This window comes from Nomascus leucogenys, chromosome 10, assembly GCF_006542625.1.
Source record: "Nomascus leucogenys isolate Asia chromosome 10, Asia_NLE_v1, whole genome shotgun sequence".
Taxonomy (NCBI): Eukaryota; Metazoa; Chordata; class Mammalia; order Primates; family Hylobatidae; genus Nomascus; species Nomascus leucogenys.
Window position 1 is genome coordinate 28,980,828 of NC_044390.1, and position 13,455 is coordinate 28,994,282.

The 13,455-nt window shown below is 34.7% G+C and overlaps 1 protein-coding gene across 4 annotated transcripts in view; it reads left to right on the plus strand.

Annotated features, from left to right (window-relative positions):
* Nucleotides 1-13,455, plus strand: part of OSBPL8 (oxysterol binding protein like 8) — a 216,193-nt gene that overhangs the window by 174,615 nt on the left and 28,123 nt on the right. For all 4 annotated transcript variants that reach the window (XM_030819936.1, XM_030819938.1, XM_030819937.1 and 1 more), the window contains 5 exons: nucleotides 968-1,049; nucleotides 1,377-1,475; nucleotides 3,300-3,396; nucleotides 9,113-9,211; nucleotides 12,554-12,651. In XM_030819936.1, the coding sequence (XP_030675796.1) occupies nucleotides 968-1,049; nucleotides 1,377-1,475; nucleotides 3,300-3,396; nucleotides 9,113-9,211; nucleotides 12,554-12,651 (475 nt within the window). The remainder of the gene's footprint in view (nucleotides 1-967; nucleotides 1,050-1,376; nucleotides 1,476-3,299; nucleotides 3,397-9,112; nucleotides 9,212-12,553; nucleotides 12,652-13,455) is intronic.

Genomic DNA, 13,455 nt, shown 5'->3' on the forward strand with positions numbered 1-13,455 from the left:
GGCATAGTAGCTACATTACAAACAGAAAACAACAATAACAAAAAGCAACTTCTCAGTAAAATTTACTTCAGACATACACAATCAGATTTTTGCAATGATTGCAACAACAGCAGAATTGTATGGGGGGCAGCTGAGTCATGGCTCCTACAAATTTCTTCTTTAAAATGAAAATTACTCTTTGATTATCCATTATTCTGGTTGAGTTTTTATTAATTCTGGAAAATCAGTTGATAGCACACAAGAGCAGATTGAAGAATAAAAATAGGTTAAAACTTTCTGTATTGATTTAATTATTTTGACTCTGCATCATATTTGTAATTTGAAACTTCTGTGTTTTGTACTAAGGACTGCATACCCATAAAATCCTATATTTAGATAGGTACTTTGCACAAAAGAGGCTATCGTCAACCTATGTTCTCCCCTCCATGTACTACAGCATCTACCAGTTTACCATTGATCTCCTCTAACATCAACAACTGAGAATGGACTCAACCAAGTAAATATTAGTCCTTCAGTGACATATGAGGCTGAAGACTTCTAACAAAATTGTTAATGAGGCTGCTTGGCCACTGCCTAACATTGCAAATGCTAGAAATCACACAGTGCATGAATCCAAAATCCATGTTTATTTTTTTCAATCACAATTTTCACAGAGCCCCTAACAACATCTCAGGTTCTGCAGAATCCCAATTCAGCAACCTTGGTTTGGAGAGTTTCCAAAAACTACTTTAGCAAAGACCTGGGCAGTGTATCAAAGAATAGGAAAATGGGGGAAAATGTGACCAGGTTAAGAAAAACAGAAATTGATTTACATGGTTGAAAATTGATTACATGGTTGTTTTGTCATCCATTTAAAATAAGAATTATGTTTTCCAGTCATGTTTCATACTGGGTTATTGGTTAATAAATGTGAGAGATAATTTGTGGTACATTTTTAAAAATTTTTGTTTACCATTTTGTGTTTTAGGGCAGCTCTTGAAGAAAATCCTTATTTCCGTTTGAAGAAAGTAGTGAAATGGTATTTGTCAGGATTCTATAAAAAGCCAAAGGTAATGTTTGTTTGTATTTTACTGTCTTTTAGTGTTTTATGAGTTCTTTATATTTTATGTAATGTGTAGATTGTTTGTTAACAGTTACATTACTGGGCTTCTTTGACTTAGCAAAATTGCAAAATACCTGATCATTTAGACCTGTATTATGATTGAAGTCATTTAATTTTATTTAATGTAAATTTTATTTACTTTGAAATTTTATAAGGATGGTTCCCAGATTGTACAGTTAAACCCATTTTGACTAGTTTGAACTATTTTGAATCCTTTGTATTTGTAATTTGAAACTGCATTTTTTTTTTTTTTTTTTTTTTTTTTTTTTACAAGGGCCTGAAGAAACCTTATAATCCTATACTTGGCGAGACTTTCCGTTGTTTATGGATTCATCCCAGAACAAACAGCAAAACTTTTTATATTGCTGAACAGGTATTAGAAATGCATGTATGGAAACAAAACTGATCTAGAAGTTATTGGAATATTTTTATAGAAAATATTTACCCAGTAAACTCAATATTATTTAGCCTTTCTTATTTGTGAACATTTGGTAAACATTTAACCTTTTAGTATTAAATACTACTAAAGTACTACTAAATATCATATTCATAGGTATTATTATTACAGTCTTGGAATCCTTTGACCAAAAATAAATCTTTATTTTTCCTTTGCTATACCACCTGCCCTTTTTTTAATTTTTTTTTTTTTTTTTTGGCCGAGCTCGTATTTCCTGAACAACTTTTGATCATGCTCAAAATTATTCAGTGGTGTGGCATTCATTTGTCTGGCATTCAAAGTCCTCTATGTCTTTTCCAAATGTATCTCAAATTAATACCTTTCTAGTTCTCCACAGTAGTCAAACCTGTGCAGTTCATGACTAGGTAACCTGATCTAGCACTTTCTTTCCTCATTTTTAAATTTAATTCTCGCACTCCAGTATTTCTTCTTAGCTGTTCTTTATCTAAACAAAGCCTGACCTGCTTATCCTTCATGATGCACATGACTGCAGCTCGCAGTGATTTTTCCCTTCTCAAACTTCTGTATTGTTTTTTGTGATTATCCATTAAGCTATTATTTTAACATTTGTATCATTTACCTTTTTACAGAATATTTATTTTCCTAATTGAATTGTTAGCTTAATTCCCTCTTCTCCCCATGATACCTCTCTTTTTGTTGTATACAGACAGAAAATATTTTAGTTTTTAAACTTTCATTAATTTGAACTCATATACATCCATAATCATGATTTTCAGTCTTCTGTCTGCATAAACCTGAGGAATATGACATTCTCTTTCAATAACAGTGGCTCCTTATTATGGTAATTCTCACTTTGAGTGTAAGGAGAATGAGAAGATTGTGTGTTCTTTGAAAAACCCTCTCCTAGAGGTTTTGATAACCCCCTCAAGTCAAAACCACTTATCTATATTAATTTTTTAAAACTCAATGATTTAATTCTTCATGAAATTAAGAAGCTTGAAATGCTAATTTTAGTTTGTCTCATGTAAGAGAACATAAGAAGTAAATATATTGTTGAAGGCATTAGATTATTAAATAACATGTTTTTTGTTTTTGTTTCCTATAGTCATTCAGTAATCCATATGAAGACTAATCACTGTATTAGTTATCCATTGCTGTCTAAAAAATTAGTGCCAAAACTGAATGGGTTAAAGCAGTATTTATTATCTCATATGATGAGGTTCAGGAATCTGAGAGCTGCGTAGCTGGGTGGTTCCGGCTCAGGATTTCTAATGAGCTTGCAGTCAAACTGTCAGCCAGCTTTGCAGTCATCTACAGGCTTGACTGGGCTGGAAGATTCACGTCTAGGTTCATCACCTGGCTGTTGACAAAAGAACTCAATTCCTCACCACATAGGCCTTTCTGTAGGGTTTTTCACACTCTCAAAGCTGGCTTTTCAGAACTAATGATTGAGAGATAGGCAGAGAGACAGCCCCCAACGTGGAAGGTGCTTTGTAACCTAATCTCAGAAATTACATAGTGTCACTTCCACACAAACCAACTTCAGTACAATATAAGAGGGGCCTATGTGACTACCAGGAGGGTGGGTCTTATTAGGAGACAGGAGGCTGGTTACTATAACCGTCAATATTTAATTTTACTACTTATTTAAATGTTTTTTCTTACTCATTATAAGACTTGAACTTTTGATAATGGCACAATAATATGCCTGTCTTTTTATATTTTATGTAAACATGTTTTTATATTTTATATATGCATGTTTTTTCTTATGTTTAATAGGTGTCCCATCATCCACCAATATCTGCCTTTTATGTTAGTAATCGAAAAGATGGATTTTGCCTTAGCGGTAGTATCCTGGCTAAGTCCAAGTTTTATGGTGAGTTTTCCCGTCCCAAGTTGCACCCTCTCCTGGGAGATATTATTTTCTGGTGAGCTTTTATTTAGGCAGTGTCATGGGCTATTTTCAACAAGGAGTTTGTCATTTTAAGTATCATCTTTCCTTGAATAATGGCTTTTTTCTGCCCACTCATAAATAAAGTCATGGCTTATGTATTCATCACATATATGTAAATATATCACAAACATTACTTATGAAAAGACAGAGTGATTGCCCATTATCCCCTTTAGTGCATAAAATGTTTCTTTTGCCTTTAGTCTGGCCAGTTTTTGTGTTTCATCTCAATGTATCTAAGGGATTAGTCTTTCTGTTTTAGTCTTTGAACAGAGAGGAAGAATCCAAGTATGGTTATGATACCTGGCCCAGGGTCAATCAGTAAATATATTTAACTTTGGACTAAATAACATACCAAAAAAACTGTTTGCAAGTACAAGAGAAAATAGAGAAATGGTTATAGTAGGAAACATTAATATAAAAACTTTGACAGTTCAAACAAATCATTGCCAAAGCTATATACCAGTAAAACATATATAACCTTAAAATGCTTTTATATAGTTTTTAAAAATATTTAAATGAAGAAGAACAATTAAATTTCAACCAAAGAATTTTAAACCTGAGTGAAAAAAAATCATTATGATAAAAAAGGAAAAATAAAGTATGTAAACAGAAATCCAAGGTCTGGTTACCTGAGCGTGTGGTGAGTCATAGTTAAGTCTGGGACAGGGATATCTAAGAGTAGTTTTTGATCAGGAACCTGGTGTGTATTGTTATATTTCTTCAAGGTGTCTTTTATTTCCCTTGATCGTTTTGGTTTGGTTTTGGGTTTTTGTTTTTTTTTTTTACCTTGTTTCGTTTAAGATGGTGATTGCTTGTTTTTTTTCCCCTTAAGTTTATATATATTTCATATTTGATATATTTCTTACCTACTTCACCTTTCATCCCTCCATTCTTCTACCCTGACTATAGTATAAATGGCTTTTTTGAGTGTGTGTTCTACCCTTATAGAAATTTTTGTTGAGTACGAGGTGCATAGCTCACTTTCTGGGATTACTTCCTCAGTGGGCCTTTTTTCTGTGTTATAGTACAATTTATACACATCAGAGCTATCTGTTCCTTTATAGTATGAAAAAAATCTATTAAATCCAGAATGAATTTAAGATCGTCAGAATTGGTAAACATATGGGTAAATTCAAAAGACGTTTTTTTCTTATTTTTTCCTTTTAATACATGTAACCGTTCAAAACAGAAATGTCAGCATTATCTTGTGAGTTTTATAGCGTATGTAGATTTAACACATGTAACTAGAGTACACAACCCTGGAAGAGAATGGACCCAGAGATAGCAAAATTTTCTATTCTATATAAAGTGGTAAAAGATTAACTGTAAGTGAGTGCAATGGCACAATCTTGGCTCACTGCAACCTCTGCCTCTTGGGTTCAAGCGATTCTCCTGCCTCAGCCTCCCAAGTACTTGGGATTACAGGTGCCCACCACCACACCCAGCTAATTTTTGTATTTTTAGTAGAGATGGGGTTTAACCATGTTGGTCAGGCTGGTCTCGAACTCCTGACCTCAAGTGATCCACCCGCCTCAGCCTCCCAAAGTGCTGGGATTACAGGCATGAGCCTCTGCACCCAGCCGACTGTGACATTTTAAAGATAAATATTGTAATCCCTAAAGCAGTGGTTCTCCTCAGGAGACATTTGACAATGTCTGAAGACACTTTGGGTTCTCACAGTTGCGAGATCCAGTAGGTAGATGCCAGGAATGCTGCTTAAACATCCTGCAATGCACAGGACAACCCCCTACAACAAATAATTATCCAGTGCCCTAAATGTCAGTAGTGCTACCATTGAGAAGCCCTACACTAAGGCAAACACACACACACACAAAGAAAAATCGCCACCAAAAAGTATAGGTAAAAAGTCAGTAAGAAAATTAAAATGAAATTCTTTAAAAAATTTAAACAATAATTTAAATAATGTATAAAAGAAACAGGAAAGCCCAATCAAGGAACAAAAATCAGAGGGGACAGATAGAAAACACATAGCAAAATGATAGACCAAAACCCAATAATATGATTGTATCAGTCTTAATGGCCCAAATAATCTAATTTAAAGACAGTGATTATCAGATTAGCTAAAACAGCAAGGACCAACATACCTTAAATGTAGACACACAAATAAGTTGAAAGTAAATGGAAAGTAGGCCGCGCATGGTGGCTCAGGCCTGTAATCCCAGCACTTTGGGAGACCAAGGTGGGTAGATCACCTGAGGTCAGGAGTTCGATACTAGCCGGGCCAAAATGGTGAAACCCTGTCTCTACTAAAAATACAAAAATTAGCTGGGCATGGTGGTGTACACCTGTAATCCCAGCTACTTGGAGTGCTAAGGCAGGACAATCACTTGAACCCGGGAGGCAGAGGTTGCAATGAGCTGAGATCATGCCACTGCACTCCAGCCTGGGCAACAAGAGCAAGACTCTGTCTCAAGAAAGGAAAAAAAAGAGAAAGTAAATGGAAAGTAAAAGTTAAAAGCTAAACTATGCAAGTATTAAGTACAAGTAGGGTTGAGTGAGTATTTTAATAAAATAGATTTCAAAACAAAAAGTGTTAATAGAGATAAAGAACATTTCATAATGAAATAAAAAGGTTCAGTACATCAGGATAACATAATAATCGTAAATGCCTGTGTACCTAATCACAGAACTTCAGTGAAGCAAAAATAGAATTAAAAGAGACAGAAATTTGAAATGGGCAAATTTCTTAAGAGACACAAATTACCACAGCTGACCCAAGAAGTGGTGTAAAATTGTAATAGCCTTATATCAGATAAATTGATTTAGTAATTTAAAATCTTTCTTCAAGGATATACTCCAGGCCCAGATGTCTTGAGTTCTTCTAAAGATTTAAGGCAGAAATAACAGTTCTACACAATTTTTGGCAGAAAATAGAAGAAGAAAAAACACTCCTCAGATCACTTTATGAGGCCAGGATTATCCTGATCCCCAAACCAGAGATTACAAGAAAATAAACTACAGATCTAATATCCTTTATGAATATACATGTAAAAATTCTTAAGTAGTAACAAATCAACATATGGGAAGATAATATATGGACATATACATATAAATAAAGGTGTCATGATCAGTATATTAAAAGAATAATATATCATGATGAAATGGATTTTATCTCAGGAATACAAGGTTGGTTTATCATCTGATAAACAGTGTAATTTACCATATTAATAGAATAAGAGAGAAGAAAAGTGTGATTTCTATAGATATGGAAAAATGATTTGACAGAATTCAACACCTATTTATTTCTTAGTCCTCAAGGAACTAGGACTAGATTAAAGGCATCTATGAAAAATATATAGCCAACTTCATACTTTTAAGGTGAAAATTGAATAATTTCTACCTAAGATCAAGAACAAGGCAAGGATGTTTACTCTCATTGCTTCTGTACAAAATTGTGTTAGAGGTCCTAGCCAATGCAGTAGGCAAATTAAAGGGAAAAATAGCATACAGATTGAAAGGAAGAAGATAAGCTATTTATATACCAGATTACACAGAAAATCTTCAAGAATCTACAGAAAAAGCTCATATAACTAATAAGTGAATTTAGTAAGGTCTCAAGATGCATGGTCAAAAAAGAAAAATCAGTTGTATTTCTGTATACTAGAAATGAATACTTGCAGAGAGATTTTTTTTTTTTTTTTTTTTTTTTTTTGAGACAGTGTCTCACTATGTCGCTGGTCTCAAACTCCTGAGCTCAAGGAATCCTCTCAACTCAGCCTCCTGAGTAGCTGGGATTACAGGCACCCATCACCATACCTGGCTCAGAATGAAATTTAAAAACAACTCCAATTATAATAGCATCCAAATAATATATTTAAAAATAAATTTAATAAAAGATATGTAAGTCCTGTATACTGAAGACTAAAACATTGCTGAGGAGAATTAAAGAAGATCCAAATAAATGGACAGATAGGCTATGTTTATATATTGAGATATTTAATAGTGCTAAGATAATGGAGCTCCCTTAATTGAGCCATAGACTCAGTGCAATCCTAATCATAATCTTAGCAGGCTTTTTTGAAGATATTGGCAAGTTGGCTCTAAAATTCCGTTGAAAAGTCAAGGACCCAAAACAGCCAAACAATTTTGAAAAAGAACAAGATAGGTCTTTCATTGCCTGATTTTAGTATAAAGCTAAGGTAATCATTACAGTGTGGAATTGACGTAATGGTAGATATATAAATTAATGGGATGGAATAGAGTTCAGATGTAGACCTGTACACATGGTCAAATGTTTTTTGACATGGGAGAAATGATTGTCCATAGTTAAACATACATTTACCATAAACTCAGAAATTCCACTCCTAGGTATTTACCCATGAAAAATGAAAATAGATGTCTACATAAAGTCTTGTACATAAATGTTCTTAAGTATACACAACATTATTCATAACAATTCAGGACTAAACAAAACCTAAGGACCATCAACTAGTAAGGAAATAATCACAACTACAGAATGCTAACTAGCAATAAAAAGGAATAGAATTCTTATACAACAATGTGGATGAACCTGAAAGACATTGTGCTAATTGAAGGAAGTAAAACACAGCAAGCTACATATTCTATAATGCCATCTGTACAGAATTCTAGAATAGGTAAAGCCAGTGATTTAAAGTGGACCATTGGTGTCCTGGGGCTAAGGGAAAGGATTGACTGCTCAGGGGCAAGGAGGAACTTTTTGGGGGATAATGGGAAGTTCTATATCTTGATTGTGGTGGTGGTTATATGACTCTGCAATTTCCAAAACTCAAATTTCACACTTAAAATTGGTTGGTTACTGTATGTAAATTTATACTTCAGTAAAGCTGAGAATAGAAGGAGAGAAAATGCATACAGGAGAAAACTTAGAAGAAATTACCATAGTATTTTATTGTTGACTGCATTTTGGTGCTTTATACATATTTTTTATTTTTCTAAATTGTCTATAGGATTAATTATAAGCATTTAAAGCTTGAGATTTGTAAATAATGTGACTTACAGCTAAAAAATAATGGTTTTATTCAAAAAAGAAAATTAGGCTATACAGTGAAACAGTGTTTTATTAATATTAACTATTCTACATGTTTTCTCATTTTCTTATAACTCTCATAAAACAGGCCGGGTGCAGTGGCTCATGCCTGTAATCCCAGCAGTTTGGGAGGCCGAGGTGGGCAGATCACCCAAGGTCAGGAGTTAAAACCAGCTTGGCCAACATGGGGAAACCCTGTCTCTACTGCAGATATAAAAATTAGCTGGGTATGGTGGTGCACGCCTGTAATCCCAGCCACTCGGGAGGCTGAGACAGGAGAATTGCTGAACCCTGGAGGTGGAGATTGCAGTGAGTCGAGATCACTCCACTGCACTCCAGCCTAGGCAACAGAGTGACAGAGACTCCATCTCAAAAAAAAAAAAAAAAAAGCACATAACTGTATCTTTTAAAAGTAGTCATTATGTAAAAATGAGAATATGGATGAAATATGTTTTGGATATAAGGTAATGAATACATGTTTGGGCACATTGAGATTGAGACATTTTAAAGAATTTCCACTGCAGATGTCTGGTAGGTGTTCTAAATATATTTTGTTTTGAATTAGTTGAATAAGTTTTGTGAAATGTAATAAACAACTATTTATTTCAGGAAACTCATTATCTGCAATATTAGAGGGAGAAGCACGGTTAACTTTCTTGAATAGAGGTGAAGATTATGTAATGACAATGCCATACGCTCATTGTAAAGGTAAATATTTTCTATACTTGAAAAAGATATTAAGCTTTCCTTTTAAGTAAATGTATGTAGCTGTGATTTGTTACACTTTGTGATTGATGGAGTCAGACTTAAATTTTGTTTGAAAGCATCCTTGGTTTACAGATATTTAAGATTATTGCTATCATTTGCTGACTATTTCTGTGGTGAATTAATTCACCTGTAATGGACTTTTTGTGATATGTACTTTAGTCAGAAGAGACTGATTTATCATAATGGAATTTCTTTGCACTTGCCTGATGTGCAAATTTTCAAATTTGACAAAAGTGTCTATTATTTCAGAATCTGTAAAGATGATTTTCATCTTTTTGAACCACCATGCTTTTTTAAAATTTTAATTTACTATTTTTTAATGTACCAAGTTTTTAAAAGATTTTTCTCACCCTTATTTGGCAATTTATTAATGTATTATGCTTTTTGCCCCATTATTTAAAATACAGATAAGGGTATTACCTAATTGTCGTCTACAACATTACAACATGCTAGGCACCCAACTGTTCAATGCATTTATTTAATCATTTCAGCAGCTCCTATAAAATAGAAATATTATTATTTCCCTTTTTTTAGAAGAGGAAAAATGAAGCACAGAGAGGTTAATGTGCCTGAGATCACACAGCTAAAATGTGGCAAGTCAGGATCTGAACCCAGGTGGTTTACCTCTGCACTCTGAACTTTCAACTATTTTGCATCAGTTTAGTGTGGTCATGACGTGTATCCTCCCTTCCAACCGGTTTCTTAAAATCTTAAAAATAACTTTTTTGGTAATTATCCTTTATTTTGGGAACTGATTCATGAAAACATAGAAATTATTCAATATGAAAAGTGGGCAAAGGATACGAACAGACACTTTTCAAAAGAAGACATTTATGTGACCAACATGAAAAAAAGCTCATTATCACTGGTCATTAGAGAAATGCAAATCAAACCACAATGAGATAGCATCTCATGCCAGTTAGAATGGTGATCATTAAAAAGTCAGGAAGTAACATAAAAAAAGCAGAAATAGGAACGCTTTTACATTGTTGGTGGGAGTGTAAATTAGTTCAACTATTGTGGAAGACAGTGTGGTGAGATCCCTCAAGGATCTAGAGCTAGAAATACCATTTGACCCAGCAATCACATTACTGGGTATATACCCAAAGGGTTATAAATTATTCTGCTATAAATACACATGCACATGTATGTTTATTGCAGCACTATTCACAATAGCAAAGACTTGGAACCACCCCAAATGCCCATCAGTGATAAACTGGATAAAGAAAATGTGGCACATACACACCATGGAATACTATGCAGCCATAAAAAAGGATGAGTTTATGTCCTTTGCAGGGACATGGATGAAGCTGGAAACCATTCTCAGCAAACTAACACAGAAACAGAAAACCAAACACCACATGATGTCACTCATAAGTGGGAGTTGAACAATGAGAACACATGGGCACAGGGAAGGGAACATCATACACTGGGACCTATTGGGAGGTGGGGGGCAAGGGAAGGGATAGCATTAGGAGAAATACCTAATGTAGATGATGGGTTGATAAGTACAGCAAACCACCATGGCACGTGTATACCTATATAACAAAGCTGCACGTTCTGCACATGTATCCCAGAACTTAAAGTATAATTTTTAAAGAAAGGAATTATTTGATATGGCCTTATTTGACAGTTGAGAAACCTCGGAGGGTTGAATCTTACTGAAGGCCAACCCAGCATGTACAAAAGAGGCTAACTTATGGCCTCAGTCTAGATTATTCTTAGAGCTTCAAGTATAGTTCTTGAAGTAAGCATGGAGTGAAATATCTTTAATTATGAATTGATAAGAACACATATTTTTAAATTTTCTATCATTTAGAAAAAATAAAATTATATTCCATGTAGATATCCATACCCTACTTAGCTAACAATAGGGAAAATTTTTTATAGCAATGCGTGGAAAAAGAAAAGAAGTTATAACCGCTTGTGAATGAGCATATGAAATGATTTTTATAAGATGGTTTCACCCTGTATGTTTTCTTTTTTTTTTTTTTTTTTTTTTTTTGAGACGGAGTCTCGCTCTGTCGCCCAGGCTGGAATGCAGTGGCGCAATCTCGGCTCACTGCAAGCTCCGCCTCCCGGGTTCACGCCATTCTCCTGCCTCAGCCTCTCCTAGTAGCTGGGACTACAGGCGCCCGCCACCACGCCCGGCTAATTTTTTTTTTTTGTATTTTTAGTAGAGACAGTGTTTCACCGTGTATGTCTTCTAAGGTGTGTTCCCCCAAGTCACTAGTCTCACAAATTGTTTTGTAAAATAAGAGTTCCATAGCCAAATAAGTATGAGAAACATTGCATAGTCTGTTCCCCTCTCAAAAGATAATATTGTATGTACATTGCATGTTAAAGGCTGCCTTAACATCTTAGACCAACAGCAGATACACGCACAACCTGTTTAGCTTTGTTAAACCCAGAGTTTCCCCAGCTTTTAACCACAGAACTTATTTTGTAGTTTTTTGTTCGCTTTGCTTATGCATTTGATTCTTGTTATTTGTAGTAGTTATGTTACATAAAGTCACCACGGAGTTAGCAAAGACTGAGCCATTGCTCCTGGGGGAGTATGAGATTGGATTCCTGTGAGCCTCTTGTCCTAACATTTTCATCAGCCAATTAATCAGTACATAACCTTGTTTTATGTATGCTTCTATTTAAAGAAACCTGATGTAATTATAACATTAATTACATATTACTGATTCATTAACATTGAACTAACAGCCAACAGAACTAAAGCCTAAACGTAGCTTTTAACACACATTTTCCCCATAAGATACAGTATAGCTTTCTTGCACTTAGGAACACTAGACAGCACTGCAACACTACATGTGGGTCTATTTTAAACAGCAAAACCACCAATGAAAAGCACAAAATGTGAAAACATGATACTAAATACACTGCAAAGAGGACGCTTTTTTTTTTGACAATGTGGGAGCTGAAACAAGAGTGTTTGCCTTGCTCAGCCTCAGCTCAGAATGTGTGCATTGGGTGACTCAAATTTTTTGCTACTCTGCACATGTCTCCAAATGACTACAGAAGCACTGTGGGTATTGATATTTTACTGAGTAGGTGAATTTACAGATATGAAATCTGCACATAATGTGAATCAGCTGTTATCTATTTATATCCTACAGAACCAACTTTATGTCTATATTATAGATTTTCATTTGAGTGGGACAGAGTGATTTTGAATTATGTTTCTCCTAAAAGGAGATTAGATTACTAAACTGTTTATTGTGAGCCATATACTATACTCTCTCTCCAATTTTTTGTCAAATCTTTTTCCTTTAGGAATTCTTTATGGTACAATGACACTGGAGCTTGGTGGAACAGTCAATATTACATGTCAAAAAACTGGATACAGTGCAATACTTGAATTTAAATTAAAGGTTAGTAGACAATATAGTAGGTATCACCTAGCTAAAGGAGAGCCATACAATAAATATTGAATAAAGGGCACCATGTATTTCCTAATTAAGGACTAAATGTAAAAACACAATTTATGTCACGTCAAGGATAAGTGCATCTAAGGAATAAGGGCAAGGCTGGGTGAATATCTTCGGATAGCCTAAGATAGCAACCTTGGAAAATTCAAATTAACACAAAGACATTTTTTGTTTTTCATCTTAATTAATAAAACTGTGGTTATTATATAGAAGATGAGATTTAAGAAGTGATTGGATAGAAATTTCTTAGTAAATTAAAGGATTGTTTTTACCAAATACCAGAAGATATGTGTCATCTTGCAGTCTAGCTGTGTAAACCAAGGCACAGTTGAATTAGTCACTGTTTCTGTGTAATAAATTACTCTAAAACTCACAGACTTAATAACTATGTGCTGTTCCTCATGAGTTCTGTGGGTCAAAAATTTGGACAGGGTATATTGGGGATAGCTTATCTCTGCATCATAATGTCTGGGGTCTCAGAAAGACTTTGTAGGCCATGGGTGACTCAGTAGTTAGGGACTGTAATCACCCGAAGGCTTATCACTTACATATTTGATACCTGGTCTAGGGTGACCGAAGGACTAGGACTGCTAATCTGAGCACCTGTATACATGGCCTTTCCATGTGACTTGGTTTCCTGACAGCGTGACAGCCTCAAAGTAGACTTCCTACTTGGCAGTTGAGGGTTTCAAAGTGCAAGTGCCCCAGTGAGCAAGGCAGAACCTGCATTTGCTTTCCATGATCTAG